Genomic DNA, 25,386 nt, shown 5'->3' with positions numbered 1-25,386 from the left:
TAATTCTTCCCACTTTGTGGAGGAAAATAAATAAGGCAGGAACACCTTCAACTTCTTGTCCCCACCATCCCAGCCCCAAATTTTGGTACAAACTCACCTTGCTTATGACCCTCCTGTCAGTCTCAGGGGAGGAGATGCACATTCACATCCAGATCAAGCCACCCATCCATACTCTGCAACCGCTCTCTGCCCATCCTCATGGGGCTCTGCTTTCTCCACTTCCTCTTTCGTATACCTTCAACATCTCCCTCCATCTGGGCTCTTTCTTTACAGCTTCTCAGTGGATCCAAGTCCCTCCTTGGTATCCAAATGAACAGTAAAACAGAACCCTCCCTGAGCCCCACACTCACTCGCTCCCTCCCTCCCCTTTCTTCTAGAGCTCCAGTTTCTTTTCCAAGAGATTCCTATCATGGCCTCAACTCCCTCAGTCCCACTTGCCTATCTCCACTGCATTCTGGCTTTTCTTCTGCCACTCTATTCAAACTGTTCTTCCCAAGGTTGCCAACAACTTTCCAGGCCCAGGGGACACCTGCCAGTCTTCATCTTATTTGACTGTTGTAGCATCTGACTCTACTGTCTGGCCTTCTTGAAATTCATTGCTTTCCTGGCTTCCATGCTCCTGCTCTAACTTGGTTTTTCTTTTCCATCTCTTAGATCACTCCTTCTTGGTTTCCCTCACAGGCTCCTCTACCTAGATTATTCTCAGTTCCTGGAGCTGGAGTGTGTATGTGTGTTGGGGGGAGGGGATGCATCCTCTGCCTTCCCTCCTCTTCTCACTTAGCCTGGTGATCAGTTGACTGACTTCCATGGCCCTCATTGCCCACAAGCACCACAGAATTTCAAATGACCCTTCCCCCCAGGTGCATCCTATCTTATCCACATATTCAACTGCTTGCCAGTTGGATCTCCACTTGGATGATCCATAAGAATCATTAACATAATCATCAGTCAGCATTTTTCTCCCCAAGCCTTCCCTCTTCCTCCTGAATTTTTCCATCTCAGGGAATGGCATTACTGTCCCACCAGTGGCCCAAACTGGGAATCCTGGTCTCATTTTTGTCTATGTCCCTTACAATTTAGTTCTTCCTCAATGCCATTCCAACCGATCACCAAATAAATTCAATTATCCCACCACCAAAATAGCTCTTAAATCTGTCTCCCTTTCCCACCTCCCGCTACCACATTTAGTTCTTAATCTTTTCCCACCTGGATCACAGAAATAACTTTCCATCTGGTCTCCTAGCCTCAGGACCTGACTTCTCCCAATCCACATAGGTGATCTTTCTGAAGTGCAGGTGATCCTGCCACCCATTTCCTTAAAACCCTCTGGTTCTTGAAAGTTCTCATCACAAGGAAAAAAACTAACTATGGGTGGTGATGGATGTTAACTGGACTTACGGTGGTGATCATTTTGCAGTATATACAAATACCAAATTATTACATTGTACACTTGAAACTAATATAATGTTATGTCAATTATACCTTAATTTAAAAAAAACCCTTTGGTGGCATCTCATATTCAGAATAAAATCCAAAGTCTTTGGCACAATACACAGGCCCTTCATGACAGGCTCTCTGTCTCATCTTTTATCCCTCATCGCTTGATGCTCCTTTGTATATTGTGCTAAAATAATAAAACCTAATTATTTTACATTCCTAGCATGTCCCATGTGGTGACACATCTCAGTGCCTTTTTACATGTTGGTTCCTCTGCCTGGCATTTCTTTTCTCCACCAGCTAACTACCACTCATTTTTAAGGCTCAGCCCACATGTCATTTTCTCCTGGCCAACCTCCCTGAACTTCCTGCCTAGAGAAGGTGCCCCATGTTCTCCCACAGCCTCCTGCTCTGAGGTATAAGGATCTCTTATATGTATCTCCCTTTAGGCTGAGTCCCTCAAGGGTAGGGACTGAGACCTTCCTCTCCATCTCCATGACACCATGTGTATGTCCATCATGCAGTAGGTGCTCAGTAAATGCTTATGGGTGGGCAGAGGATTGATGGTTGAATGGATGGATATCCTACTATCCTGTTTTTCCTAAGTCTTCTCCAATCACTTCCTTCCATCAAAGCCAGAGCCTTCAGTGGCAGCTCCTCTTTGTTACCACCTACAAATGGCCCACACTTCTGAGGCAGGCATGGAAAATGATTTCATGAGCTGTCCAGATGGTGGTTAGGGAACACTCTGGTATTAGAATCAGTGTGATACACGATGGTGACCACCACCTCCACCTCAAGAAGGAAACTTGTGCCAGCCAAACACTTGCTATTCTCTTAGCCACAGACCTCAACCATGACCTCATGCCATCCCGTTTGATGATGGGTACTGAGTCCCGGCCTGTCAGCTCTCCACTGCCCATGTTGGAGATGGTCTAGTAAGAACCATGTGGTGTTAGAACAGAAAGGACATAGGTTTTGGAATTAGACAAATCTTGGTCTGAATACATCTTTATCATTGACTAAGCTGTGTGACTTTGAGTAAGTCACCTAACTTCTCTGAGCCTTACTTCCTCATCTGTAAGATACAGTTTATGACTCTATTCCTCATAGGAGGTTGATGTGAAAAAACAAATGAGAATAATGAATGGGACTGAAAATGATGAACACAGTCTATAATCAGCAAAGGCTTTCAATATTATTATTCAGTCTTACATAGAAGTGAGTTTGCATTCTTTCTATACTTCAGTTCTTTCTCTCTTTTGTTCAGGTAACATTTATTAAGCCCTTCTATGCCAGATTGGGCTTAGTGCTGTATGATGAGCAAAAATAAGTCACCATTCCTGCTTTAGGGAGCCCTGGTAGGGAGGGGGCACCCAGGCTAGCTAGGGAGACAGATACATAAATATCTAATTAATTGACAATGTATAGTAAATACTAGTGCTCTAAGATTCTGGAGGCAGGTGAACCAGGACTACAGCATGGGGAAGTTGTTCCCATAAGTAACAATTTCCCACACACACACACACACACACACACACACAAAAACCCATCTGTTGGCTAAGTCATCAGCAGGGAATACAGGGTAAATCCTTGGCCATGGAGTCCTATCCTTATATATATTATCCCCCCTTTCTCTTCATTCTTGGTGAAGAAATCAAAGGAGCAGGGGGACAAATTCAGGGCATTGACTACCAGGCTTGCAGGATTTTATTTTACTTAAATTTTTTTGGTGCTATGAAAAGCACAATGTTTTTCCTCTTTTCTGTAAAGAAAATTAGAACTAAAGATGGCTCAGCAGATAAAAGCTGTGGGCGGCAAATACTCCCACTATTCCCCCTATATTTCAGGCTTCTGGGTTTCTCTCTGCATTTACTGAGCTGGGAACCCAAAAGAGGCCTGAGAAATTCTATGGTGAAAGCCCATATCCTAAGTAAGAGATGAACAGACGGAGGGTCAGAGGGGCTAAATGACCTGCTCAGAGTCAAATTAGAGAAGGAGTCAAAATTAAAACACAGTTGTCCTGATCCTCCCTTTTAACTAGTCTACAAACATCCTAACTCCCTGGATCTTAAGCACCTGAACCCAGGCAAGTTTCTTCCTGTCTATGCAGCCATCCCAGGTGGAAGCCAGGGCTGTCTCCGTTTCTAAGCATCCTGGAAGCCACAGACAAACCACTTCTTCCTCTAACATGTCACTGGGTTTCTCCTCCCAGAAACATCCTGTTTCTCAATAACAGGATACTTTCAGATCCTCCTCTTTGGTTTGAGCAGGACGTCTGCATGAAAAGTTTGGTTAGAGGTGGTTTTCTCTAAATGCCTCTCAGGGCTATGACTTTCCCGGCTGACAAAGCTCTGCGGTTGAGGTTGCTTTTCTGAAATTATCTTGGCCTAAAAGAGCTCTCATGGGTACCCCCTACCCCCTCAGCAGGGAACCAGAATTGATGATTCTATGTTTAGAACCTTGCAGTGAAGACCTCAAGACCCTGAACATGAAGGCAATTCCCAATTTCACAGACCACCTAGGACAGGAAAGGAGCTGGGGGTAGCCCTGGTCCAACTACTCTGGGAAACGGAGCCCCCAGAGAGGTAGGGGCAGAGCCACTTATCTCGACTCCTGGTCCAGTGCTCTTTCCCACTCTTTGTAACATCACTCCAGCCTCTTGGGCTGAAGCAGCTGCGCCATCAAAAATGTCACATCAGTTATGACAACACAGTTAGTTATATAACTGATGCTGCAGAGCAGGCAAGGGGAAGAAGCCCTGAGCACGAACCACAGCGCCCCCCTTCTGGCTCTCAAGGAAGCTAAGGCCCACATACTTGAGAAGAGAACTCCCTATGGGAAGGGAACACCCACTAATCAATCAAAGGAATAAAAACTGCAGCTGACATTTGTAAAATGATTTCTAGAAAACTGTCACAAGGGCTTTTCATATCTTACATCACTTAGTGCTCACAACCCTCTTAGGTATTTTTATTATCAGCCTCATTTTACAGGCAAAGAAACTGAGGCACAAAAAGGTAAGTTGTTTAAGGTCACATATCTAGTTAATGGTAGAGCCAACATTTGAGGTCAAGCAGCCTGGTTACAGAGTCCACACTCTTAACTGCTCAGTTTTAGAGAAGCAGGCTAATTGGCTTCTCTCAATAGGAAACGACCTCTCTCTCTGAACCAGTAACAGGCCCCTGTTCCTTCCCCTCCTTCCCCCCATGATGCTAATGACTGATTTGTCTGACAGTTTCTTTTCTAACCAGAATTGTGCATGAATGAGAGACACAGAATAAAATAAGAATGTGATACCAGTTTGAACCAATTCTTAGAATGGAGTTTGAGCACCTTCAAGCTTTTTATGATGTGCACTCAGTGAAGTGAGGTGACAAGCCCTTCTTATAGCATCCGCTAACCATTTTAAAATCCATGTAGTATGTGTGTACACATACAAAGACATACACATTTTTTATTTTTTCAGAATCAAAAGTTGTCCTTTGCTAGCTAGTGTCAATATTGGGGGTAATTTTTTTTCCCAGTTTGAAATCATATCCTCACCAGCTTGTCTACTGTCTTTCAACTCAAAATGTGCTCTTGGGATGATGGTCTGTCTAGAGTCACAAGAAATGAGAGATTGAAAACAGGAGAGAGGAAACCAAGTCCCTGCATCCAGATGGACTGAGCACATGTCAGAAAAATAGGGCCTTATTCTACTCAAATTAAATCTCCAGTGTAACAGAGACAGGGTGCTGTGAGCAGCTGAAAAATATAAGTGATCCTGTCCTATCTTTAGCAGATGTGGCATGCTAAGAAGCACAATATAATCTGGGCAGTCAGTCCCAAGTGCTAAAAAGACAAGACTACTCTGACTCTGGGCGCTTTAATCTAATCTAGCCCCAGAGAGAGACTAGAAATTCTGGATTCCTTTTGAGTCATGTGCAATAGTGCAAGAAGCTTCATCCATTTAATCTCATCGGCCACAACCCTTTCAAGCACACAGGTTCTATTTCAGAATCCAACAGGTGACTGAGGTTCAAGAATTCCTGAGCTGATTTCTGAGGAGATCAGGTGGACTGTTTGCTACTCTTCTGGCAGGAAGGTCTGCTGGTATTTACAGCTCAGTGAACAGTAAGGAGGGAGAGAGCACCATCCATCAGCAAAGGAGAACTCATCTGCTACTTGATCTGACATTCTGTTTGCGCTCATGCTGTCTCCAGAGAGTAAGGTACATCCATTTGAATAAACATGGAGACAGGAGGAAGGGGAGGGGGAGCAAAGCAGCTAAAGAGATGACTGCAGAAATAACAAGTCCATAGATCTAGAAGAGTAGCTCTCAGTGGAGAATGGCCTCTACAGGGGACCCTTTGGGGATGTGCAGGAAACGCCCTTTTATACAGAGTGATGGTTGCAAGTTGCCATTCACCTCCACTTATGCCTGCTACTTAGCAGGTGCTGAACATCAGTATGTTGAATAAACACAGGCTTGCCCTGAACCTAAGCCAAATAGCAGACACCCTAACTACAAAGTCAGGGTCAGCTGGTAGGAGGAAATCACCAGTTTTTTGCAGCAGGTGACATCTTTTAAGACTGCCTTCCCTTTCTGGGAGGGTCTGTCCTGGGAATCATTGTCCACTGTAAGAGCTGGGACATTTGCATGAGCCATATTTGCCTTCATCTGGCCAATCCTTCAATTTTGTTTTACCAATGGCACTGAGCAGTCACCTTAGAAATGAACACACAGCCAAAGTGCTCCATTTTACTGTGTCCATTTATAAAAAGCATACCAGCTAGCAAGCCATGCCTCATTGCCACCTTTGGACTCTCTATCTTCCTGAAAATTCACTTAATGCTCCAGAGACAATGGATATCCTGAATGCAACATCACAGAAAACGCAACACTTCAGATGAGGCCAAACTGTGGTGCCCATAGCAACTCCACTGTTGGTTTTATGTTTGCATCAGGCAGAAGGTCCAAATAGCTGTCACTATTTGCTCAGAATGGAAAGTCGCTTAAAGTGACATTCGGTTGATTCCATATGTAATTCTTAAAGAGATTTCTTTGGGAGGGTTTTGGTGATTAAATAAAATTAACACTCGTGTTAAAATTTTAATTAGTTTGAATAAAAGAGTCCCCTGACTGAATGCAAAAATGATGAGGCTGAATCACAGGTGAGGTCACAACCTTCTAACAAGCAAAATTATTTAAAATGCCACATATTAAAAAATTCACTGATTACTCATGGTATGCGTAAAATTATATTTGTGCTGTCTCAATGATCATTGTTTACTTCACAGTACTGAAATGTTTCATTGTCTGACACAGAGCTCCTAATCACTAGTACACAATCACATTCACCAATTAAAAAAAAATCCAGCAAGCTATGTTCAAATGAAATTTCTAATAAAGTATTAATAACCAGGCTTTTAAAATGACAATCTAATCTGTAGCACATCTTAGTGGATGCAAGTTTTCCATTACAGTATGTGTCAAGCAAAAGAATTTCAAAGGTCAGTCTCCCTGCAATGTTCCTAGGTTGATGTGGGTGTTAACACTTTGTTTTAAGTAGCATCTGCCAGCAAGGCCTTCATCATATAACTTCAGTTACTAAGGGCATATAGGGAAGCCTAGTCCTTCTTTTAATCAGCACACTATAACATGGATGAGAATGTAGCTGAATGGCTCTTTGCTCATCTGTAAATGCTGATTAATAAGGGTCTGGAGATGTCTCAGTATCAATATTCTTCCTCTCAATGCAACAGGCTGAGCTATTAAACCTCAGTCCCCATTAGGAAATCATCAAGTTCTCATAGGGCATCACCCACAGAGAATGTGCTAATTTCATCTGCCCAGGTGAAATAAAGCAGCATCCTCATTAACTCATAAGTATGGCCTGATAAGTTGGTCGCCAATGGTATTGCCCAGGCAAGTCCAAAATTGCTTTCTGTAAATGCCCCCTAGATTTTCAGGCCCAGCCCCACCCACAGCACAGTTCTCCTGACTCAAGTGACTCTCAGCCAAGTGGTGATCTGGAAAATCACCTCTGTAAGGGAGGACTCAAAATAATTTGTCACTAGGATACAGTGACACCAATCCCACATTTTGTGGTTAATAAAACAAGTCCTGCATCCAGCTTGGCACAAGGCCCTGATCTGATTTATTTCAAGCCAAGCTGGAGGGCTCGCAGGAAAAGCTGCCATTCATGAATGCCTCAGGAGGACAGGACGCTAGGGCCCCCTTGTTGCAAAATTTACATGGGCCAGAAAGTTTTCTGACTGGCCTTTTGAACAAACTTAGCTTATTTCCTAAAGAGAACAGGTATATTTTAAAAAATACATGAAGAGTTTTACCTACAAAAATCTGTTTTGCTTCATATTTTTCTTCAAAAAGGTGTCCTGGGGGTAATAAAAGGGGGAATTCAGGGAAAAGAGAAAACATGCTAGGATACCTGATTTAACCATCTGAAAAACCTAACTTGACTTTTTTTCCTCCCCCCTCAGTGCAACCAAATGAGACGCATAAGAGTTTCCCAGGGAAGTCTAAACACAGCCTCCATTTAAGATTTTCTGCCCCAGTACATAATTAGGAATTTTCATTCTAAAATGGCACACCTATCTCCTTGGAGAGCTTAGCTCTTTGAATAAAAAAGGCGACGTACCCTTTGGGGGACTCAGTATATATTTTTAAACTTCCTATTAAATCAACCTAATTTATGGGAAAAGCAGGTAAGGAGTTGCTTTGGAGGATGCAAAGTTAATTTGCAGACTCTAACATACCCGCACCTCTTTCCTTCCCCCGCTCCCCTCACCCGAGCGTTTCCGAATGCCTTCGGCCCCCTTTAAGAGGCTCGGCTCTCTCCGCCAAGGCCCCGGCTCGGCTCCGAACATTGCCGAGTCCTTCCGAGCCCCGAGCCCAGCCTGCGCCGAGCCGAGCCGAGCGCCACTGAGCTGAGCCCCATCGACTTCTCTGGCCTCAGATGGGCGCTGTCCACCACTCGCAACGCCTGAAACCTCACCCAGTTCCCGTCGCTGGGGCTTCTACCGGGCTCCAAGCCCGCCACTGCAGACTCCACAGTTCTGAAGTTTTGAAACGTACCCCTTCGGGAGAAAGGGGTGGAGCTGCTTACATTTACCGACCTGCAAGGGTTCCAAGCAGATGCAACATGGACCTTATTGCAAAGAGCAATTCCCCAGGCCCCGCCTTCCCATCCATTTGGGTTGCACAAGCTCCAGAGAAGCCCCAGGCCAAATAAGCCGTGGCTCAGAGGGGTGCAGCGAGCCGAGGGGCCTCTGCAAAGAAAGCCCCAGGGAGCTCTCAAATAAAAATAAGAACATGACAAGCGGTCCGGAGAAATTGTCTCAGAGTCGCTACTCCCTACCATCATGGCGCCGCCTAGAACCCGCTTGTCATGCCTGTTACACATGCAAGATTTTCTGCATCTTGGTTCTGAAACCGCAAGCATGCCTCGTCTCCCACCCACCTTTCCGCGAAAGACGTTTGTATTTTCCATTGTTTTCCTATGGGATGCAATTACTTCGGCTATTCTGTCAAGTTGAAAAATAATCATTTTTGTTTACTGCACAGCAACCCCTAATTAGGAGCTGTGTGTGCACGAAGGTGTCACAGCAAAGCGACGTGGAATCCTCGCTAAACGGTCTTAACGAACTCCTCCGTCCCAAACTGACAGGCGAACGGAAGCAGCAGGGCCAGGAGGCCCGAGGGCGCGCACTCCTTTCCTAAGGCCACCCCCTAACCAAGCAAAGCTGCCTGTGGGCTCACCAGGAATTGCCGAGTGGATGGGGCAAAAAGCAAACCTGAGAGTGGGAAGGAGGAGCGAGGCTCCTTATTGAGAAAGTGTGGAAGGGAAGGAATATCCCATTTTGTTTTAATTTTCAACCATCACTCAAATCCACCCCCAGATAATTAGGAGGATAACTGATATCTAAGGTAGAAGGGGGTGGCGGCAAGTGGGGCCTGGAATCCGCATTGAGGGTAGATAACATGGAACACAGCCTATGCAGAGTGTAAATAAATACATTGATAAAGGCCATGGAGTGAACGAAAACTGCCAGTGTCAGGAGAGCAAAGGCTGTGAGGGTGGGGGAGGAAGGGGGGGAAGCAAGGGGGCGGGCATTCAGTCTCAGAGACAGCATCCCCCCTCCACCTCTGTCTAGGATACAGCTGTGCCAGTCACATACTCTTGGAAACCCACCCCTCTATTACAGCCCCTTCCCCTAACCTTCGTCCTTTGGGGGGGGGGTGCGCAGAAACTATAGCCTCCAGTTCAGCACCAAATCCATGAACAGCAGACACAATCCTCCACCCCAGTCTAGGGCTGGGTCCCCTCCATGTTTTAGCCAAGTTCAAAATCACTGCCCCAGGAGAAGAGCAAGGGGAGTGGGATTATGGATGTGGAGCAGGAGGAGGAAGGAGGAGAGAGAAACAGAGACAGAATGAGACAGATACACAGCCAGAAATAATGGAGGCAGCTATACACAGGACACATTCCACAAGCAAGAGTAATGATCATAATCATGCCAATAGTTGATGTTCTGATCAATATGGCGGACACTGTCATTCATACAACTACAGGCGCTCCCCTTCTCTCACCCCTCCCCGCAAAAAAAGACACCCACCCCGGGATTTAGGGTGGGGGACCTAGAACCAACGTATAGAATGGGGGAGGGGAGTAAAATCCAGGTCTGTGTGTGTGCGTGTGCGTGTGCGTGTGTGTGCACCCGAATTAAAAACCGGGCCTGGAGAGCAATGTGGAGTGAGCAAGGTAATACAAATGATAAAAAATTATTCTTAATAAAAGTACAAATCCCAATGCCACAGGGACTTACTTCATCTGCTTCACAATGGTGCTTTTTCCTGATTCTCCAGCCCCTGTTGGGACAGACGGGGGGGAAAAACTGGTGAGTGTCAGTTTAGGGGAAGGGGGGACAGAAGGGGGGTAAGGCATGCGAGGGAGTGGGAGATCCTGGGCACATGGTGGTGCCAACTCGGGGATCAGGTCCCCCCGGGTGCGAGTCGGGTGGAGTAACTGGTGGAGGGGGGTGCAGAGTGGCCGGGGTCGCGGGATGAGGGTGGCAGTCCCGGTGCTTACCCAGCAGGAGTAATTTCACATCTTTGGCGGCGCTGATGCCATCCTCTTTGAGGTTTTTCTCAATCGCCTTGCTCCGCTCGAGAGCGGCTCGCTCCTCTGCGCTCAGAGTACATCCCATGGTGGCCCCTTCCCTGCCACAGCCCGCACGACTCGGCTGGCACGGCTCCCCGGCTTGGCGCGCCCCCCACCCCCCCCAGAGAGCAGAGCCTGGGCTCAAAGGGGAAAAAAATCACGATAGCCTCCCGCTGGCTGAAAACAAAAATGTCGGGAAACCAGAACCCCCCCCAAAAAGAGAGCCGCTGACAAGATTCCAGCCGCGGAGACTCGCGGCAGCTGGCGGGGCTCTGGGGGTGTCGAGGCGAGGGTGGCCGGGGTCTGGGGTTCCGGAGCCGAGGGAGGAGGCGCCCGCGGTCCGAGGAAGCGCGGGCTGCAGGCACTGAGGCTTGTGCACGACCCAAAATAAATAAAATAATAGTCGAGGAAGGAGCTGCAGCCGGAGCCGGCGGAGGGTGGGGTAGGGGGCAGGGTGGGTCCTTCTGCCGCTGCTGCCGGAGGAGGTGGAGGAGGCGGCGGCGGCGCGGGGTGTGGAGGGAGTGAGTTAGGGGGTGCTGCTAGTGCATGTGCATCGCGGGTGCTCAGCCGTCAGTGCGTCCGCGGCGCCTTCGCCGACCCCCGCGCGCTGGGCAGGGCTGGGCAAGGGGCCGGGCCGAGGGGCAGGTCTCTAGCGGGAGGCGGTGTCGCTGTCTCCCAGAGCTAGCATCGCTTGGTGGAGCCTACCGGAGAGAGAGGGAGAGTGCGAGGGAGCCGCGGGCAGCCGGGAGCTCGAGGGGAAGAGAGAGAGGGGAAGACAGAGAGACAGAGACAGAGAGAGAGAGAGGCTGAGAGGGAGGGGAGAAAAAAAATGAAGAGAGAGCGAGCAAACGAGCGCGCGCGCCACAGCCCGGGCGGGGGAGGGGGCGAGCGCAGCGTGCGAGTGCGCCAGCGGCTCTGCGCACCCCGCACCGCCAGCCGCCCGCTGACGTCAGCAGGGCCGCGCGCCGGGCCCCCGGGACGGGGAGGGGCGGGGGGCGGGGGAGGAGCGCGCGCCGGGTCCCGCGTCAACCGGCGGCCGCGCGCGCGCGGCGCAGTCTCCCTTCCCCCAGTGCCTCCCTCCCTCGTTCCCGCACGCCCGCGGCTAGGTGGGCGCGTGCGGGGCCGGGGGGGCGGGGCCTGGGGCCGGGTGTGCGCCGGGGCGCCCCTCCCCGCCTCCGCCCCCGCCTCGGGCGCCGGCAGCGTGGGCTTCCTGGTCAATGGGAGCTCGGCGCTGGGCAGCCCGAGACGCCGTCAGGTGGGCCTCCCACGTTCGCGGCCCGCGCTGCGTCCCTCCCTCTCCTGCTTCCTCTCCATCTTGGTTCCAGCAGCTCGCCTTCTTGATTGCTCTTCTGTTGCTGGGGCCGTAGCAGCCGAGGCCGAGTGGCCTCAGTTAACGCGAGGAGACTGTGGTTCTGAGGAAACCTGCGTTCCAGATCGTTCGCCCTTGGGACATGGGGACAGATTCGGATTTTTCTCTTCCTGCATCCCACAAGCATTTATTGAGCACCTAGTATGTGAGAGAGGAGGCTGTGAGAAGAGCAACACAGCAGGATGATACAAAGCCAGGGCCTGTTATCGAGGAGTGTCTGCCGCCCTTTGCCATCGCGGACCCTGCTCCGAGATTCCCGGCCATAGGTACCAGCGCAGGAGGCAGTTCCCACCCTGGGAAGCTTTCGGATGGGAGGGACAGGTTTTCACGCGAGTGAGCTTCTAGGACAAGCTTACTTTCTCAACACAGGGCTTAAATGCTTTTGCTCACTCTGTATAGTTTAGTTTGGTTGAGGTCTTTGCATTGAACCCTACCATCCCGCCCCTTCCCCAAGTACGTTAAATGAATGTTGAATAGATTCTGGGTGAGAAAAGAGATTTCCTTCCCTTTTTAGTGTTTAAAAAAAAAACAACACTCCCTACCATCTCTTTTTCAAATAAAGGCCCAGAAACCTGTTATTCAGCGTACAGCTAATGAAATAGTGAGGAAACATACACTTTTTGCCAAAGACTGGTCATGTTCTGGGTGGTCTCTGAGATTTTGAAGAAACTAGTTCTCACTGCACAAAACGGTTTTACAGTAAGTTCCACCAGACAGCCCCAGGGGCCCTCCTAGAGGAAGGGGCCAATAGGAAAGGTTGCGTGGGGATAGGAGAGGCAAGCAGCCAGTGGAAAACGTTTTTTTCTAGCAGTTGGGCATTTCTGTGGCTCTAAAAGCAAACCTGTTTGTTTTATTTCAACAATATAAAAAACACTCCTGTTTTTGGAAATGTTACCCAGCATAAAAATACAAATGCAATGGGTGAAAAATAGGCAATTAAGGCCCACCCAGAAGAAAACATTTTTGCCCTGAATTTTTTAATTTGTTATTTCCCAGTATGGGTTTGCCTCATTCCACAAATAACTGTCTATGTCAAAAGTTGTGTGTAATGTAATTTGAATATTTAAACTTAAATCACATTTTACATAGTCTAGGAAACTTTGACACAGGACTCTTATGAATAATTGTTTTATAAAGTAAATAACTGCTTCCCCCCCACCTCACCCCCTGCCCCCAGTCTCTTTGTGCATGTGTGTTGGGGAGGAAAGTTTAAGGGATAAATCTGGTTTGCTTAAAATCGAGGTGTCACTAAAAATCAGCCTCTCAGATCCAAAACAGAGCTTAAGTACCCAACATTTTATAGAATTTGTTATTTCTTTTAAAGGTTACTAAGATGATTATGCAGATCTATCAGATATAAGGAAAAACTTCAGCCACCTCACCCAGTTTCTGCAATCCCTACAAGGCTGCATCTGAAAGTAGAGAGGTAAGACTATATCCATTTCTTTGCAAATAGAATGGCCTTATTTTTCATTTTAATGCTCTTTCATGTCAAGTAATTTTTAATTTAAGATCTTAGACTTTTGGGGCATTGTGACTTATATAGGTGCGTCAAACTATCCTTGATTTTAGGTATATTTATTCCTTCTTGGTAGCATATCTAGTATGGTAAAGGCACAAACCTGTGTTTTGTGTTTTTCTTTACTCATTTAGTGCTTACTAAGCACCTACCTACCATGTACAGAGAAATGTTCTAGACACTATAGATATTGTATTTCAGGTTTGTCTACCGTGTTTTCTTTTTCTGGGTCACTTTTCATCTTTATAACTGGGCTTTGTAAAAGACTACTAATAATCCACCTCGCCTGTATTGTGCTTTACAGCTTATAGAGAACTTTTATGAAAATTATCTCTTGTGATCCTCCCACTTAAACCTTAGCTAGGCACTGTGATATGGGGAGCATCATGGCTGAGTGGTATGAGCCTGGACCCGCTCAACCTGGATAGCCATTTCATAGCTGAGAAAACTGAGCCTCTAAGGGTCTGAATAACTTGTTCAAAATTGTGCAGTCAGTAAGTAATAATCGAGGTCTCCTTTTACAGGATTGTGGACTATCTGAGAAATACCACACACACACACACACATATGTATCACATTTCCTAGACTCACAGAAAGCTTATAGCTCTGGAAACCAATCATATTCTGCCCACCCTCCCAAAAGAAGTGAGGATGACAACATCCCAGTTCTCTGTGTGATTAGTAATTAGATAATACCACAAGTGTTTAATTATCCACAATTCATTCCTGTGGGAATGGGGAAATTACAGTCCTAACATCAGGAGTGATCAGGGACAGAACCCATTTGGTTTTATTTTATACAATCCTCAGTATTATTTTTCTCTGAATATTGCTGTTGGCCAAAGAATAATTCTTATTTACTCTACCCTCAGTCAACTATACCCCGTGCCATACACTGTTCAGCACATTTTTTTTATTTTAAAGGTAGGTAATTAGAATACTTTATATACTCTTTAAAAGGAACAACAGCTAAAGCCTATACTGAGTTGCTTTTATACTACATGTGTCTCCGAATTCTGGAGGACAGTAATTTAGGATATAAATAAGATCCCCCAGCTCTGACTTACAGAATGTGGTCTCTGATTTGATGAACTGAATTTCCCTATTTGTTCCCTTTTGTGGTTACTTTAATTAAATATGCATGCATTGACAATCTACTGGGTTTAATGTATTGATTTAGACTCAAAGGTAGGTTTAGATATGAGATTGGCTTCTTGAAATCTTGAAATCCCTGAAATGTCTTCTCAAAACCATTCACATCAGAATCATCTGGGGTGCTTGTTAAAAATTCAGTTACCCATAAATGTGACAATGTATAACTGAAAAATTGTGCTCTACACTGGAATTTGACACAACATTTTAAAATGACTATTACTCAATAAAAAGATGTTAAAAAAAATTCAGTTACCCATCTTACTTCTACCAAATCAGACTATTCTACAGTCTGCATTGATAGCCACTAACTAGGTGATTTTTCTGTACACAACATGCTAGGTCTTGTAAAGAATTTGTGCCAATTAGTTCTCTGGTAATTTACATTCTTAAAGTCCACATATCTCACATATTTCTAAATTCAACTTTTCTTTATGTTTAGCAGTTTTTGTATTTCTGTTAAAGGGAAAAAATTATGAAAATTGCTATTCCCTATGAACATTATTCTCTTCATGGGAAGAAAACTGGCCAAATGAAACCAAATGAAATGTCAAGTGTATTAGGCATTTTAGAGAGAACGGTAGATCACTAGAGATTTTAAGTTTCTTCACTAAGGGTTTTTATTATAAAATTGATGTCACACTCTAACTTAGTGAACACAATTTAGAAGAATGTCTGGGTAAGGCTAAGAGATGACTTATGATGACTTAAGAGTTTTCTGATAAATATTTGGCATTAATGAGGGAAGATGCTGGTCTAAATTTTTTATGTCCCTAGAGGATAGCGCCCCCATTAGTTCATATTCATTGCTTCTCTGACTGTATTAATATTAATTTATGCACATCTCTCAGACCTACAAGAGCAGTGGTTATCAAATGTTACTGTGCATAAGAATTACCTGTGATGCTTTTTAAAAATGCAGATTCCTGGGTGAATCTCTAGAATTTCTAAATCAGTAAGTCTGAGGTGGAACCTGGAAGTGTTCATTTTTACTATCATACCTTCTCCCCCAAGTGATGCACTTTAGGAAACACATCACTGGACTATACACTCCTTTGAGGTGAGGGAGTTATCAATTTGTATATCTCCCAAAAGGTCAAGCATGGCCCATTGTCCACAGATCATCAATTTTAATGCCTACTAACTAAATTCACCTATCTATAGGCAAGGGCTAAATCAGATCATATATCAAAGTTCTTCCCAGTTCTGAGACTTTTTGATTTTCTAATTGAAATTTTGTGACTTGATTCTAGAAAACTTTTAAGATTGAGTGAGTTCAAAGAGATAATGGCTTATTTTCAAGTAAGATTCTGAAAAATGAAATGATACTTGTTTTAAACAAACAAATGGGAGATTATTGGTATTTAGGAACTTATAAGAAGAGCATATGCCAAATGTTTTTGATGTTCCCATCAGAAATCCTTTGCTAAATTTTGTCTCTCATTTGTTGTTTTGTAGACTTCATAAAAAAAGTATATTTATCATTGTTAGGAATAAAAGATGCCATAGAAAGAAATAAAGGTTTTGTATACTTTTCAACGAAGGGACTTTCATGAAGGCTTGTCGGTAATTGAGTTGAGCTCTTGAGTTACTGAAGTCCATTATGTAGTCACTGTTGAGAACATTATTTGTTGAATGTATTTCGATGGTTCAAGTACCCCAGAGAGGGTGTGTTTTGTGATTTTCCTAAATTTAAGATGGCAAGGGAATCCCACAGGATGCATTTGGCTTGGGTTGAGTGGAAAGTTGGAGGGGACTAGGACTAGTGCTTTCATGTTGATAAGATTGACCAAAAGCTGAAATTGAAGTTGGAAATTTGGCTTAAAATGAAGGCATTACCTAACAGCCATGATCTCTGCTGGAATATTTTTGGAAAATCTTTCATCAGAAACCAAGGTTCTTATTTGTTATGATAGGAATAATAGGACTTTTCAACCTACCTGGTCTAGAATTGACAGATGAAATTAGCAGGTACATGTTTGTAAAGTGTTTATTTAATACTTATTAAGTCCTCCAGAAGACGAGAGATTTCCTGACACAAAGTTTTCTTGCATTATTTATCATATTTTCTCTCTCCATAGAGCCTTTCACACATGCAGCTCAAACACATTTTAGACATTATCTAATTAGTCTTCTGTAAGCTTCAAGGTCCAAACTCTTATTACTGCAATGATTTTAAAGATAGAAATATTTTTATTTGTTTTGGTCAGTTGTATTTCTGAAAGCAAAAAGTAGTTGAATTTTATGTGAATCCAGTTAAAACCAGTTGCATTGGCTATAACAAGTGTGACTGGGGGAGTGTGAGGCTATCAGTTAATTCAGATTTATTAGAAGTAATTTGAGGGTGTTTGGCCAAACTAGACTGATTCTATTTTGTGACCTGTCTGCATCCTCTAAAGGACATGTAGTTTGGGGTGTTCCCAAAGTCAGCCAAGTACCAAGAACATGGTGTTCCAGCAGGGAAACAAGTTGAACTAACGTTGGGCCTCTTATCTGTTCCTCAAAGGCCTGTAAAACCCTGACCTCTGTGGCAGAGAAAAATATTTTTATGAAATTCCTCTGTGTGTGATGGAGCACATCTATAAAATTGAAGAAGGGTAAGTCAGAGGGAGATGTATTTTCAACCAGACACCTATCCCATAGGACTTTTAGCTAGAATCACTCAGAGCTTGAAGTAGAAAGAAAAGAATGGAACTGACCTTCTTCTCAAGGAGCACCTGCAGATGACTCTTTTCCCTTGGCCACTGAACACTGTAGCCTTTGGAGAAGGCTAAGAGAAGAGGAAAGAAAAAGGAGGAGGAAGGACTGTGAATTAGTTACATCCAATATAAATTAAAAACAGCACTGTTCCTAATGACCAAAGAGAGGGCATATACAGATCTCAATAAAAATGATGAATGTAGGGCTTAAAATGATCAAAATTAAAGAGATGGATGTCTAAAGGTAATCTTAAAAAAATTAATGTTGGGATTAATTTTCCTGATTGAGAGATGGAATGAATAGGGCAGGGAAACAAAAAGGGTAAGTTTGGGGTTTGTTCCGTTTGATTATCCTTTCCTTGGCTCTACCACCTCTGTTTCTGTTCTAGAGAAAAAGTAACACCAATCATTCCTTCTTTCTTTTGCCTCCCCCACCTCCGCTCTACTCCACTATTTGGCTTTACCCACCCCGCCAAACATTTCTCTAGTAAGAAAATAGTGATAAGAATGAAATTTTCCCTATTCTTGCCTTCATTTATTGAATACATTTATTGTGTTTACTATGTTCCAGACTTTGCTCTAGGAACATACTGAGAATACACTGTTGAGTAAACACACATGGTCCCCTGCCATCATGGTGCATATAGTCTCTGATTGTTGAATTATAGCAGTCTCTCATACATTATTTGATTTGATCTTTTTAAAAAAACCCTTTAAGATAGCTAAGATTTCTATTTGCATTTCATGCATAATGAAATTAAGCTAAGGGAAGTTCAAGTAATTTACCCCAGATCATGCAGCTGGTAAATCGTATAATCAGGATGGTCACCCTAATTTTCTGAATTCTGAGACACTGGTCTTTCTGCCACATTATGCCACCTCCCTAAGATCCAAGGTTCAAAGATTATATCTAAGTTGCTCTTTTAAATAGCACTTAGACCAATTATATTATTCATATTTTAGTGAGTTTTTATTTTACTCAATATTCCTTGCTCCCTTTGTCAGATATCATTGATCATCATAAATGAACTTTATCTAAGCAATTCATGATCCCATGATATTTATTCCAATTAAGTATACCTAGCTTTTAATACAGAATAGATTATCTTTGTAGTGTATAATTACCAGAATTTTCTCTGTATTTTGCAACACCTTCTCCCTCATAAAAATAACAATCAGAAATGGGGAGTAGATGCTATACAACTATTAAAGGAAGATATTGGAAAGCTTTAGTCCCAGTAGGTTTGAGAAAGTAATTTTCAAAAGTAAAAAGAAAAAGTAACATCAAGAAGGGCAGCAGGATGAAAAGAATACTAGACTCAGAATTTTTAGTCTTGGTTTGGGAAATTTTAGTCTTGGCTTGGGAAATTCTGTTCTCTTTCCAGGCCATTATTTCCTCAATTAAATAATTGAATTTTAGGCATCTTCTATATTCTACATCCATAATTTAAAATCTGAGTTAAGTGTACAGAGATCCTGGAGAGTGACTTTTGGGAAACTATTGAAGGCAGAGCAATAGGCCCCTCTACAAGGCAAAGCAAGAAAACATTACAAATCCATTCAATTCTTGAATCCCAGTCCATCTGTTCCACTACTGAAATGGTTCCCTTTTTTTTTTCCCTCCCTTCAGATCAAGAATGAACTTTTTGTATGTTTTACGGCATTTGCTTTAGAAATATAACACCTTTATAAGCAAAACAAGCCAATATTATGAAAAGACTGTGTGTAACTTCACTTTGATTTTTCAACTTAGAAGTGATACCACTCCTAGACACACTGGAATTTTTTTTAAGCCCGTCTTGAAAGGTTTTCTCCAGATTGCCTTATATCCCTTTCAGCACAGCAGGCAGATAATGGTTCGTAATCACCATCCAGTTGATTTTAAGAATATTTCTTTGTGAGTGAATAGGATGAGTGGGGAACATCCCACAGGGCTAGAAAAGGAGAGCCCAGGGAGTCCTAGATCCAGGAGTGAGACAGCCAGTGGTAAGTAACCCAAGGGGAGACGAGCTTGACAAGGAGTCGGCCTTCTCTCAACAGCCTCTATTAGATCTATGCAGTTCTGTCCTTCTTGTGATTTGCTCTGGCATTGTCTCTGACAGTTCTCCCAATTCTTCACTCACTTCCCACACCCCTAGAGAGTATTTGCCAGATTAGTAATCATTCAGTTAGTGATTACTAGTTGCTCCCCGCCTACTTGGGTTTTATCAAGGAATGGAGGAATTTAGCATATGCTTCTACAGCCTTAGAGATATCATTCTCCAAGTATGACAGAACGTAAGTATGAAAGGAAGAATTTATGGATTCATCCAGCAGTGAGCTAAGAATTAGGTTTTTTTCCCCACTGAGAAAGTAATCTGCTATTTTAAAGAAAAGTAGGATTGAGCAGAGAACACCTGGGTTCCCTACTCGAGGCTGTGACATTTCAGAATTTCTTGGGGGTAAAGACAACGTGCTATTGGTTCCAGAATCCATTTGCTCCTTGCTCACCTCAGGGAGCTATTCTGTTTAGGAATCAACCTCTTTCACAGCTGGCTGCCATCATTATAACTACTGAGAAGAACCACTGTCACCTCTGTGACAACATCCTGAGGCTTATGTCTGAAAGAATTCAAATAGGGGATGAGAAGTTGGATCAGATAGGTCTTTTCGAGTCCTTTCAGCAGGGCTTCTTAGCTTTCTGGGGGCAGGCTAACCCTTGTAACAGATCCTGGACTGATACAGGCCAAAGGCCAGGAAATCCAAGATGTGCTACTTGGTGGCTGAGCATCAAATTAGTCTCTGTGTTGGTCCTTCTTTGAGCTAACCTTCATCTTAAGGAGTAGGCTCTCATTTTGTTAACTTGTGGCTAGTTCCAGTAATAAGCCTTTTTTAGGTTCTTGCATCTGACTCTGACCCTGCTTTGGGATTAGAGTTCTACTTTGATCTCAACCTCATGGAAATTAGAACCCAATGCTTGATATCCTTTTTGTTTTATTTGCTTTTTTTGGAGGGGGTGGAATTGAGTTTATTTACTTATTTATTTTTTTAATGGAGGTACTGGGGATTGAATCCAGGACCTTGTGCATGCTAAGCAAACACTACCACTGAGCTCTACCCTCCCCTCTTTAGAATCCAATCTTATTACAGACCGCTAAATCTGTGATGCCTATCATTTATTTGTTTGCAACTTTACCTATTGCCAATACCTGACTCCTAACAAATCACTTCACTTTTGAATTTCCAACTGTTGACATTGTAGGACCTTTCTCCCACTCCCAAAATGGTCTACATGAACCATCTACTTACGGTCAGATTCCCTTGACACCATTTCTTGCCTGCATATTTGGATTTTTTCTTTTTGGTACCTATTGAGTGGACCTGATATCCTGCCTAGTTCCAGTGGGATTGCTTATAGTTATTCTCAGACTTTAATGTGCATGAAAATCACCAAGAGTACTTCTTAAAAGCACAGATTATAGGGCTCACCCTTAGAGATTGTGATGCAGTAACTCTGTGAAACAGGGCCTAGACATCCACATTTAAACATATACCCCTAAATAATTTTGAGGTAGATAGTACAAAAACTGGACTTTGAGAAACCTATTCTAGTCTCTGAGACTTGGGCCTTTCTTAGGCCTATCCCATTACCAACCAAACTTGATTTCAACAGATCATGAGAAAATTACTTTTCCATGAGGAATTTCTGAATATCATAATCATTATTACATTTCAGAATTTTATTTTTGTTTCTGTTTTTCTGCTCATTAGAAACCTTAGTGAGGTTCTAATACCTAGCTAGCTGAAGTCTGACTAGTAAGTCATTCAAGCATACTGCAATTTAAAAAGTCCAGATTTTGCTTATGCTTTGGGCTCTGATTTCTTGTGGTAAAGATAACAGAGTATTTCAGAAGTATATGAGTCAATGTCTCTATCAGCAGCCTGCATTTGTTTTAGGGCAAGAGAGGAAAGTTTCTTCTTCCTCTTGGGTTTAGATTCATACTTAAATATTGCCTCATCAGTGTACCTATGTATGCCTTAAAGGAGTAACATAAATTCATATATAGGTGGCATAAAGAAAATGGAGCTGGACACAGGAATTCTGGAGGCAGGAGGAGTACAGGTGCAGAAAAACTGCTCTCTTCTGTAAAGTGCTGGTTTATCTGAGGCCCACCCTGGCTCAGATGCGCTATTCCCCAGATTCAGGTTAAACACTTTTGGAAAGAATACTTCATAGGGCATTTTATGTACCTCCTGTTCCATTATATCAATTATGTGATAAGGTATTCTCACTGCCTTAGAAAAAATTCTGAGCAATTTGGAACCCCTGGGGCCATCAAGAAACCCAGGGAAAGATTTATGGTTCTAGTCAGGATGGAGTAACAGATACTGCCTGTTTACTCTCACTTGAATCAGCCAGAAAAATAAAACAGAACAAAATACATAGAATAATGTTTTTTAAGATCTTGGACATCAGGCAATAAAGAACATTGATTCCTGAGAGACAAGAAACAAATGAGGTAACCCTATGATTGCCACAACTTACTGCCTTGAAGTAGTCCCCAGGTTGTGTTGCAGGTAGGGGAAATCTAGGCAGAGCTCAGCAGATTCCCTGGGTTGAGAAGATAGAGCTGAGAATCCAGGGGGACCAAGGAAGCTAGAGTTCTCACGACAGAGTAGTGGAGAGAAGAGAGCTGCACAGAAAGAGAACTCCAGAGGCTCTCTTGAGTATTCAGATTATTGATTGGTACAAGTGTGAGGAAATTTCCCAAGACTAGGAGAAAAAACCATCAGAGAGGATTAGAGGGAACAATGACAACACTCATAGAGGTCCAATAATAATGCTTGTTCTCGTTAACCAGACCAGAACATCTCATAATTCATGGAGTTCTGGAGAGAGTACTTAGAAGGAAGGGTCTTGCCTCAGTAGTGGGGAGTAATCAATTCCAGACTAAATGCTACATTGATCCTGCTTAATAAGCAAGATCCAAAAGTATCAAATGGTTTCTGGGAATTTAACTTTGTCATGGAATAAAACTCAAGAATATTTAAAGAAATGCAGAATACTCAGCACTCAGAAAGGGAACATTCGCAATGTCTGATATCCAAACAAATATTCCCATGCATTCAAATAAGCAAGAAAATCTGACCAATATTGTGAAGAGCAATCCATCAATAAATACCAAGTTAGAACTGACACAGATATTAGAATTAGTAGACAGGGACACTAAAAGTTATTATAACTGCATCCTGTCTGTAGGTGGATATTTAGAATATATTTTTAAAGGCACAAATTAAATGTTTAGAGATGAAAACTATAATGTCTTAGATGAAAAATACACTAACAGCATATTAAATGTTAAAGAACAGAAGGTTCATGAACTTAATTGTACGAAATACAAACTATCAAAAATGAAACACAGAGAAAAAAATTTTTTAAATGAGGCAGACGTAAGTCATACTTATCAGTAGCTACATTAAATATAAATGGATTATATACCCCAAGTAAAATTCAGAAGTGTGATTCAATAATATGCTGTTTACAAGAGACACACTTTAGATTCAAAGACACAAATACATTGAAAGTAAGAGGATGGAAAAAGATATACCATAAAAGTAGTAACCAAAGGAGAGCTGTATGGTTATACTAATATCAGACAAAATAGACTTTAAGACAAAAAGTATTACTAGAGATAAAGAGGGATACTTTATGATGATAAAAGGAAGATATCAGGAAGATACAACAATTTATAGCATTTGGGTATATAATAATTATAAGCATATAAGCATGTAATAATAGAGTCTCAAAATACATAAAACAAAAACTGATGGAAGTGAAGGGAGAAATGGAGTGTTTAACAGTAATAATTAGAGACGTCATTATCCTGGTCTCAATAATGGATAAATAACTAGACAGAAGATCAACAAGGAAACAGAAGACTTAAACAACATATAAATCAGTTAGGCCTACCAGACATCTATAGAATACTCTACCCCCAAACAGTGGAATGCAGAGTCTTCTCAAGCCCACATGGAATATTCTTCAGGCTAGACCAACGGTAGGCCACAAAACAAGACTCAGTAAACTTAAAAGGATTGAAATCAGCAAAGAGCATTTCCAACCACAGTGGAATCAAATTAGAAATCAATGAGAAGGAAATTTGGGAAATTCACAATTGTGTGGAAAATAAGTAACACATTTCTACATAAAGATGGGCTAAAAAATAAATGACAAGGGAAAATTAGAAAATATGAAATAAATGAATGTGAAAATACAACATGCCAACCCTTAAGGGATTCAGATAAAGAAGTGCTTAGAGGGAAACTTATGAATGAAAATGCCTATATTAAAAAAGAAAAAAATCTAAAATCAATATTCTAATCTTCCATCATAAGAGAAAAAATCAAACCAAACTCAAAGCTAGCAGAGAAGGGAAATAATAAGGAAAAAAGTGGAAGTAAGTGAAATAGAGAATAGAAAAGCAATAGAGAAATCAGTGAAACCAGAATTTTGTTCTTTGAAAAGATCAATAAAATACAAACCTTTAGTTAGACTATAAAGAAGAGAGAAGACTCAACTTACTAAAATCAGAAGTGGAAGAGGGAATATTGCTATTAACCTTAGAGAAGTAAAAAAGATTACAGAGGAGTGCTGTGCCAACTTGTATGCCAACTAATTAGATAACTTAGATGATGTGAACAAACTGAAACTGATTGAAGAAGAAGTAAAAAATCTGAATAGACCTATAACGAGTAAAAAGATTGGATTAATAATTTAAAATTTCTCACAAATCTCAGGCCCAAATGGCGTCACTGGTGAATTCTACCAAACATTTAAAGAATCAATTCCAATCTTTTACAAACTCTTTCAAAAAATAGAAGAATTCAATCTATAACACCAGTACTATCTTGATATCAAAGCCAGACAAAGATATCACAAGAAAATAAAGTTTCAAACCAATATCTACTGTGAATATAGACATAAAAATCCTTTAAAAAATACTAGCAAACTGAATCCAGTCATGGACGAAAGGGATACACCTTGAGAAAGTGGAATTTATCCCAGGAACATATCCAAGATTGGTTTAATATCTGAAAAAAAAATCAACGTAATACACCATCTTAATAGAATAAAGCACAGAAAACACATGATCAGCTATCTCAGTCATTGCAGAAAAGGCGTTTCACAAAATCCAGCATTCTTTCTTGATAGAAGCAGTCAGCAAAGTGGGAACAGAAGAGAACTTCCTCAGTCTGATAAATAAAGGGCATCTGAAAAACCCCACAGATAGCATCATATTTAATGGTGAAAAACTGAATGTTTTCTTCCTAAGATCAAAAACAAAATAAGGATGTCAGCTCTCACTACCTCTGTTTATGGGGGGAGGGTATATCTCAGTGGTAAAGCACATGCTTAGTATGGGCTCAGTCCTGAATTCAATCCCCAGTACCTCCAATTGAAATAAATAAATAAATACATACATGCATACATACATACATACATACCCCTAATTACCTCCCTCCTCTTGACAAAAAAAAGCAACAACTACCTCTTTATCATTTTACTGGGGATACTGGCCAGGGAAATTAGGCAAGAAAAAGAAATAAAAGGTATCCAGATTGGAAAAAAAAAAAAGTAAAACTCTCTCTCTTTGTAATTGACAAGATCTAGCAAGGTTGCAGGATATAGGATCAATATGCAACTCAGTTATACTTCAGTACGCTAGCAATAAGCAATCTGAAAATGAAATTAAGAAAACAATTAAATTTACAGTAACATCAAACACAGTAAAATACTTAAGAATAAATTTTTTAGAAAGAAATGGAAGCCTTTTTCATTGAAAACTACAAAGTTTTGTTGAAACAAATTGAAGAAGATCCAGATGGGAAGCCATCCCATGTTCATGGGTTGGAAGACAATATTATTAAGATGGGAATGCTCCCCAGATTTATCTACAGGTTCAATATAATGTCTATCAAAATCTCAGTTGGCTTTTTTTTTTTAAAGAAATTGTCAAAGCTAATCCTAAAATTCATGTGGAAATTCAGGGGACTCAGAATACC

At 42.3% G+C, this 25,386-nt stretch overlaps 2 protein-coding genes across 12 annotated transcripts in view; one reads left to right on the top strand and one right to left on the bottom strand.

Annotated features, from left to right (window-relative positions):
* The window catches only part of GNAO1 (G protein subunit alpha o1), a 150,388-nt gene extending 138,863 nt beyond the window's left edge, over positions 1–11,525 (bottom strand). For 2 of the 3 annotated variants that reach the window (XM_072967400.1, XM_072967401.1), the window contains exons 1-2: positions 10,533–11,525; positions 10,270–10,312 (exon numbers count right to left, since the gene is read on the bottom strand). In XM_072967400.1, the coding sequence (XP_072823501.1) occupies positions 10,270–10,312; positions 10,533–10,650 (161 nt within the window). In that variant the 5' untranslated portion in view covers positions 10,651–11,525. The remainder of the gene's footprint in view (positions 1–10,269; positions 10,313–10,532) is intronic. The other variant, XM_006214541.4, reaches the window with a different exon arrangement.
* Positions 11,526–11,659: 134 nt separating this feature from the next.
* The window catches only part of CES5A (carboxylesterase 5A), a 224,508-nt gene continuing 210,781 nt past the window's right edge, over positions 11,660–25,386 (top strand). For 4 of the 9 annotated variants that reach the window (XM_031680596.2, XM_072967396.1, XM_072967395.1 and 1 more), the window contains exons 1-2: positions 11,669–12,239; positions 13,298–13,399. The gene's annotated coding sequence lies outside the window, so the exon portion shown is untranslated. Of the gene's footprint in view, positions 12,240–13,297; positions 13,400–25,386 lie in introns of all 9 variants that reach the window. The other 5 variants (XM_072967389.1, XM_072967392.1, XM_072967388.1 and 2 more) reach the window with 2 other exon arrangements.

Source organism: Vicugna pacos, chromosome 9, assembly GCF_048564905.1.
Source record: "Vicugna pacos chromosome 9, VicPac4, whole genome shotgun sequence".
Classification (NCBI taxonomy): Eukaryota; Metazoa; Chordata; class Mammalia; order Artiodactyla; family Camelidae; genus Vicugna; species Vicugna pacos.
The sequence above is the reverse complement of the archived record's forward strand: the minus strand, read 5'-3'. Positions and strand labels throughout refer to the sequence as shown.